The 8,353-nt window shown below is 33.3% G+C and overlaps 1 protein-coding gene across 1 annotated transcript; it reads right to left on the bottom strand.

Annotated features, from left to right (window-relative positions):
- Positions 1 to 1,618: 1,618 nt before the first annotated feature.
- On the bottom strand, positions 1,619 to 2,566 carry LOC143645682 (olfactory receptor 8H1-like). The gene has a single exon (XM_077114894.1). It carries the CDS (start codon positions 2,564 to 2,566, stop codon positions 1,619 to 1,621), a length of 948 nt encoding a protein of 315 aa, XP_076971009.1.
- Positions 2,567 to 8,353: the final 5,787 nt, after the last annotated feature.

Raw genomic sequence — 8,353 nt, 5'->3', positions numbered from 1 at the left:
ACAATAAATCATGATAAATGTAATAAAATAATAGAAAAATATATTTAAAATACTGAAAGTTAAAAACATTCCAGAATAGAATACCCACTGAAAATAACTTTCAAATATAACGACAAAATACTTTTTAACACTCATGCACATTAATTATTTGAATAAATTATTTAACAGTGAAGAACTAGTGAAAATTCAGAAATTTTACTCTTTAGACAAGGTTGAAAATCATTTTAGTCATTCAGAAATCATGTAAGAAATTAAACAACTATAATTTTACAAAGAAAACCTTAACTTTTCTTAATTAAAATTTTCAAACAAATGATCCAAGAATTTAAGTGAATGATTTATTTCATTTTAAAGAACATTCTAAACTTATAGATATCAGGAGAAAAGAAACGATTTTTAAAATCTTACTGAAATTATACAAATAAGTACTAATTATTGAAGCTTAATGATACATCACAGAATGGTAGGAATTTCAAAATGTTAGTAAGCAGACACAACTAAGACATCATTGCAGAAGGATATTAAACATCGTTAATTAATAAACTTTCAGGTTTTAAAGCACTGCAAGATGAATCTTGATTTAACTCATACCAAGAAAACATTCCTCACCTAAAATTAAATATCAAAAGAATTACCAAAGTTTATAGTGATGAATGGAAAACATAAGCCACCAAAGAGACACAGAAAATGATAAAACGCATATGTGTGTTTGTGTGTGTGTAATGTGTGCATGCATGTACATAAAATTAGAATAGAAGACCATGGACAAAACCATCAACACTGGTTAAGATATTTATATTTTCTTTAATTATTGGGAATACTTTCCAAATTTTCATCAATGTTGACATGTACTTTTATCTATCAAATAATTGCATAACTATACCTTGCTTTGCTCTTGGGCCAAATATTGTAGTCTGTAATTACTTTATAGCTGTTGGTTAGTGAATGAGATTATCCAAAATATTTTTCAAGCATCAGTGTATATTTTCTTAAGAAAAGCTATTGTGCATTCAAAATTATGTAGCAATATAATTATACTGATGATTGTGACCAAACTGTATTACTACTGCATTAAATTATTCCCTTTCAGCATCTGATTTCTTCCTTTACAATATCTCCATAGATTAGAATTATTGCTTTTCTTATACAAGTGAGAAAATAGATTTAAAGTTGAAATGACTTATGAAGAGATATAAAGCTTAAATAGTTGGCTCATCTAGAATCTAATCCCTGGATTGCTCAGTCCAAACCACTACTATTTATAATTGTGCTATATTCCTTCTCTACAAAATAGATGGAAGGTTTTCTGAAAGTTCTGTCCAAAACATAATTCTCAGAACCTGGAACATGCATGGAGATTTCTGTGATACAATTTGAAAAATACAGCACATTTCTTTGCACATTTTTGTCCTAATAATAATATATATTTAAACTGTAGGCTTAACACATATTTCAAGGATTCCAAATTACTATATGGAGTCCTAAAAATATATTTCTGGAAATCTTCAGGATGGCTCAAAAGAAATGCAAACTGAAGGATACATTTATTTTAGAAAAAATCCAAGTAAAAACCCAGTAGGACCAAAGAAAACATGGGCTTGAATATTCAGCATCACTGTCAATTCGGTTCCCTGGAGCCCTTTCTTTTCTGCATGATTCTAATGAGAGCGCTTTTAACTTCTTTGTTCCTAAGGCTATAAATGAGTGGATTCAGCATGGGAACAACCATAGTATAAAATACAGAAGCCACTTGATCCCTTCCCAAGGAGTAAGAATTCTTAGGTTTTAAGTAAGTAAAAATTGTGGTGCCATAAAAAATGGTGACTCCCATGAGGTGTGAGGCACAAGTAGAGAAGGCTTTGTGCTTTCCTGAACTGGAATTAATTTTCAGAATAGCAGATAGAATGGATATGTAGGACACAGACATTGTAATAAGAGACACCATTAGGGTAGAGCCAGCAAGAATGAATATCAACATTTCAGCATCATGAGTATCAGTACAAGAGAGGGCTAAAATTGGGGTTAAGTCACAGAAAAAGTGATAAATTATATTGGAGCTGCAGAACTGCAAGCTGTTCATGCAAAGAACATTGACTAATGATTCAATAAAGCCAATCATGTAGGACCCAGTGAGAAGCAGTTGACAGAGTCTCATAGACATAACAACTTGGTAGTTAAGAGGATTGCAGATAGCTACATAACGATCATAGGCCATTGAAGAAAGAAGGAAACATTCATTGATACCCAAGAAGATAAAGAAAAACATCTGGGTGAAGCAGCCCATGAATGAAATATACTTGTTGGAAGTCATTAAGTTGTCTAAGGTTTTAGGTGTGATGACTGTTGAGTAACTGAGGTCAAGGAATGCAAGCTGACTGAGAAAAAAATACATGGGTGTGTGAAGCTGGAGATTCAGGCAAATTATGAGTATCATTCCTCCATTCCCAAGCAGGGTAATCAGGTATATCACAAGAAACAGCATAAAAAGTACCCACCGGATTATTTCAGAGTCTGTCAATCCAATAAGGATGAAGTCAGTTACATTTGAGTTATTCCTATTTCCCATAGCATTCACTGTTGCAAAGAGTTGAGAAATAAAAGGTGATAACTCTGAGCATAAGACTTCCAAGAGTTTTTTTTTAATTATAGAATCATCTGGTATGTTTTAAAATAGTTTAGTAGCTTTACAAATTTATAATAAAGAATAGTTTTCAAAACATGATGAAACGCCTCAGTTTGTCAAATATCTATAGCTATAAATCATCATCCATATATTATATAATAGAAGTCCACTTGTATTGCATAACTAAAATGAATTTGACATGGTAATGAATATTCCCTTTATTAATACATGTATCCAAATTAAAATATTATATAATAGATGTTACTAATATACACATTTTGATTATCAATATGTGTATATTGCTTGATGACTTGGATTCCATGGATTCTATATTTCTATTTCTACAAATCTTAGCATTATTTAGGCATTGCCTAGATGATATGGATGATATGTTTATGCATATCTTAAAAATAATATCCCCACATTTTAGATCATTTAAAACACTAACTTTGAGTATAATACTTACCATAAACCAAAAGAGGTGAAAAATTTCTTACAGCATTATATGTTCAGAAATTTGGCAATCTCAGCTTTTTCTTGTAAACAAAATATATAAACCATTTAAAATTCTGTGACATATTGCTTCTGTTGCGATAACATGTTTAATTCTTTGTGAATGCATTTGTTTTTGTTCTGAGGTAAAATAAATCAACCTTGAAATTTTGTTCAGGTCCTTGTAAAATAGAAAATTCACCTGGAAATTATGCCTCACAAGAATACCTGGGTGCTCCTGTGAACACAAGCAGAGTTTTGTATCCTTGCCTTTCACCCTGAGAACATCACAGCACCTTTTATATAGTGGATTGCTGATAATGCAACATTTGGTCATCTCTGGGACCAATTTCCAGGAAAATTGCTTGACATGATACCAAGGAGAAAGTTTAAGGAAAAATGCATCTGTGTTAGATTTTTAACAGAGAGTTCCTTTCCCCTTTGAAGATGCGTAATGTTGAGCATCATTTTTTTTGCATTCTTTTGTGATGCTCCATTTTATAACTCTGTAGTAGAGAAGGTCTTTCTAGGAAATACATAATCTGTGGCTGAAAGAACAGAATATTAATCACCAAGAATATTAAAGCTCCTTTTTCACATGAAACAGATTTACTAAGAGTGTGGTACTATGGTATGAACATATGAAAACTTGTCCAATACATAATAATTAGAATACAAAAAAAATTCAAATAAGATAATCATTCATAAATATTGTTTGCCTTTAGATGCCTTTTCTTCTAATCACTTTCTTTCATGCATAATGCTTTTTTTAAGTATAATTATGTTGCTTATGTGGTCACATAATTTTTATCACACCATATGTTGAGCAACATTTTGATTTCTTTTTGAGGGGTACATGGTCCATGAATTGAACCTGAGTTTCCCACATGAAAGGTAAGTATCCTACCACTGAACCACCCATGCACCCTAATTTTATTATAAAATATTTATAATAAAACTTGACCTGTGTTAAATACAGTTTCATGTATTTTGCTTTGGATGGGTTAATTTATCCTTTCTTTCTAGATGCACACCTGATCGTGAATGGATGTTTTTGATTCATCACAAGGAAAATATGGTGGAATTGCTGCAGTCAGGCTTTCAGTGTCATTTAATAAGTCTACACAGCAGATGTATTGTTGCATCCAGGACAGCTATGTTTTGTTACATGTTTTGTTATTTTCATGTTAGCTTTTATTATATTAAAGGAAATATAAGAGAATAAAGTATAATTCAATGTTGAGGTGAGTATAATGTTTTATAATTAATTTCATATCTGTGCCAGTTTGAATCTGTTGTGGACCCCAGAAAAGCCATTTCCTTTAATCCTCATTCAATATTGATGGGTGGGATATTTTCGTTTGTTCCCATAGAAATGTGACCCTCCCAATTATGGTGATAACTTTTGATTAGATGGTTTCTATGGAGATCTATCTCCATCCATTGAAAGTGGGTTTGCTTACTGGAGCATAAGAGGGAACAATTTTGGAAAGAGCAATGAGAGCCCACACAGCCATATACCTTTGGAGATGAAGAAGGAAAATGCCCCCAAGGGAACATGATGAAACAAAAAGACTGGAGAAAAAGCTGGCAAGCATAACCATGATGCCATGTGCCTTTCTAGTTGAGAGATAATCCCTGAATGTCATTGACCTTCTTGAACCGTGGAGTCTTTCCCTGGATGCCTTTGGGCATATCTATAGCCTTGCTTTAATTTGAAAATTTTCACAGCCTTAGAACATGTAAATTTCTGACTTAATAAACTATTAAAAGCTGTTCTGTTTTTTTTGTATATCACATTCTGGCAGCTTGAAACCTAGGACAATGTCCCAGTGCTCAAATTGTAGCAGGCAGACCTCTCCCCCCCTTTCTGGTTCACCTGCCTTCTCTGTGGAAAAATCCCCATAACCCTTCTCCTGACCTTCAGGAATGGGTAAAACTGCAGGCAAGTAAGGTAAGACACATTCCTGGGATAGGGACCCCTCTCATAGCCTTCAGAAATGGGTGAAACTGCAAGTAGGCAAGATAAGACATTGCTGGGATGGGGACCCCTCTCTTAATGGTTCATCTTTATGCCCTGCTCAACTTAAACCAGCCAATTGTTTACTTTGTCTTTAACATGTCATCCTGTCTTTAAAAACTTCTGTAACCTTTTGTTTGGGGCTCAGACTTTCAGAGGCTAGTCGGCTGAGCCCTATGACCATAGAAAATAAAACCTACTTCCTGAAACTACAGATCCTTAGTCTCAGCCTGTTCTAATTTCACAGAACATTCCTGGAGGCCTGCAGTCTCATTCCTGGTTTTAACACTACAAAATCAGGTGAAATGCTTTCTTGCAAACCGTGTATCAATTAATGATAATAACATAAATTTTAATGTAGACTTATAAGCAACTCCTTTAAAAGAAACTGTTTACATCAGATGATTTCAGGATAAAATTTGATACTACGAACCAAGGAATTATAAGGAATATAAAACAAATATAAAACAAAATTATGTATTTGATGAAATTCGGAAGGAAAGTTATTATTTTCATAATTAAGAGAAGAGCTTATTTGGATATTGAAATGAGCATCACATTATTTCACAATTTGTTTTCATGTGGTTTAAGCCAAAAGAGAATTTTTTATGGCAATGCCACTTTCATAGAGTTTCTTTAATACTAGAAAAATAACCATGAGGGATTTCTTCTTCCCAGCATTGAAATTTATTCTTATAGTGAACTTTCAAATAATATAAGTAAAAGTTGAAGTAATAATAATATAAAAAACTGATTTTATGAATAATCTTTTGCTAAACCTTTATTGGTGGGACTCTGATATGCCATCTTTATTAGTCTAGTATTTTTGAAGAAAATAAGAAATATAAAATCAGAAAAGAATGAAGCCTTTCTTGTCCTACATTAAATAAAAACGTTAACCCTGTGAATCATTCAATGCATTATTTAAAACTTCTATTCATTCAATCAATTCTGTCAAATTTTGTTTTATGTACCTTGAAGCTCTGATAAGCACTGTTATTATTTTTCTGAAAATTGGCTCCATTGTGTTTTTACAATGTCTTTCATACCTCTTTAATACAGAAGTCGACTTTTACTAATAGTACTGAATTGCAACATAGCATTTATATTTGTATATTTACAGGTATAAACTTGTACATCCTCTTACTATTCTTCCATTTCATATAAATGCCATAGTGTTGAGTCTCACTTTTGAATAGATTCAATTACTGGGCCTATTAATTGGAGTGTTTATTCCACTTATATTTATTCTTGTATGCTGTGTGGTGGGGTTCACTTTCATTCTTTTTCCAGTTGACTACCCTGTTATTGCAGCATCATTTGTTGAATTTTTTGTGGGGTGGAAGTTCATGAATCTGGAATTGAACCCACCTATTCTGCAAGGCAGTCTAGAATTCTACCACTGAACTACCCTTGCACCATCTATTCCACTAACATTTAAAGTGATTATTTAGATGATGTTTTAAATTTATGTCATATATTTTAAGTTCTTATTCTTCTCTCCTGGATTCTCTTTGGTTATTACAGTATTTAAAATAAAATTTCATCCTGGGCCATGGTGGCTCATCAGTCCTGCCATGCTGGAGATGAGGGCTCATTTTCTCATGCCTGCTCATGCAAAAAATAAATAAATAAATAAAAATAAAAAATAAAATTCCATCCTCTGTTGAATTTTTTAGCCATACCTTATTCAATTATATTGCAAATTTTTACCTTTTAATTGTTTTTTCTGTAAAGTATATTAATATGACTGTTTCTAGGCTATCAAGATGGCAGGGTTGACACTCCAAGGTGTACACGAAAAAACATCTTGAAAAACTTGCAAAGAGTGGCACATTCATTTTCCTTAGCTGCAAAAATGAGTAAAAATTTTGCAATAGCTGGGTGAGAGCCAAATCCAGAAAATAAACTTGGTAATGCAATCTGTCCTCTGCCCTATTCCCTTGCTAACACAATGTAGAGCCAACCTATGCTCTCATTGTCAGCCCCAGGCTCTGCTTTGAAGTGAGCAGATTTTCTCCTATGTGCATCCTGGGGTGTATATATGATTATTCAAGTTTATCCAGTGACAGTCTGAATGCCTGGTTAGGACGCTTATGTCCGCCTTACACTTCCTTGAATTTTCCCTGCAAGAAACATCTTGCAGACAGTTAAAGCTGTGTAAGAAAGAGTCAATTCAAAGTGGCCTTAAGCAAATGAATCCTGGCTTTAAGACACACAATGGGGCACCCTGAAGGGAAGAAAATCTATTTCATAGGGATAGAGGAGATCTCCTAATTCCAGTAAAAATAGGGAAATTCTAAGACCAGAGCTATAGCTCAGGACAAGGTATGGGCTAAGAAAGCATGGAGATATCACCACACTTTTGCCACAGGCAGTTTGCCTTGATGAGAGGGGTAAACTCTGAAAAAGATCACTCTAGCATGAGTCTGTTTTCAAAGATGGTGAAAGGAGTTTCTTTGCTTTTCTTTTGGTTTGTTAACTCCTGCCACTCAATGATATATGTGTTATATCACTAGCAGGATACAAACTTGAGGAACAGACCCTTCAGATACTAAATCCCATATTTAAAACATTAAGATATGAAAAAATAAGTGTGCAAGATGTTTACAAGACAAACAAAGACACAGAGTATTGTGTTCCTCCTTATGGAGGAGCTAGGTAAAACCTCAGAAATCATCAACAAATAACAGATGTTGGAGATACAGAAATATGAGTGAAGAAGACAATTAAAATGACTCAGTCCAGAGAGCTGAAGGAAAAAAAAATGAAGAAAAATGAGGAGAGCCTAAGACATTTATGGGATACCTTCAAGAATATCAGTACAGTCATAACAGGACATCACAGAAGGAAAAAGAAAGGGACAGGAAGAATATTCAGATAAATAAAGAATGAAAATTTCTCAAAATAATTGAAAGCCATGAATACATATTCAACAATCCCAGTGAATAAAAACAAGATAAAATTGAAGAGAACCATTTTTATATACATTGTAGTCAAACTGTAGCCTGCAAAGGCAAAGATTTCTAAAAGTTGCAGTAGTAAAGCAAAGGTTTTCTTTTAAAACAGACCATCTTTTAGCATCTGTGACTAATGATGCTATAAACATTGGTGTATAAATACCTGCTCAAGTTCTGGCTTTCAGTTGTTATTGGTGGGGTTTCTGGGTCATACAGTAATTCTATGCTTAGCTTTATGAGGAACCACCAAACTGCCTT

Source organism: Tamandua tetradactyla, chromosome 9, assembly GCF_023851605.1.
Source record: "Tamandua tetradactyla isolate mTamTet1 chromosome 9, mTamTet1.pri, whole genome shotgun sequence".
Lineage (NCBI taxonomy): Eukaryota > Metazoa > Chordata > Mammalia > Pilosa > Myrmecophagidae > Tamandua > Tamandua tetradactyla.
Note: the sequence above shows the minus strand (reverse complement) of the source record. Positions and strands in the feature narration are given on the sequence as shown.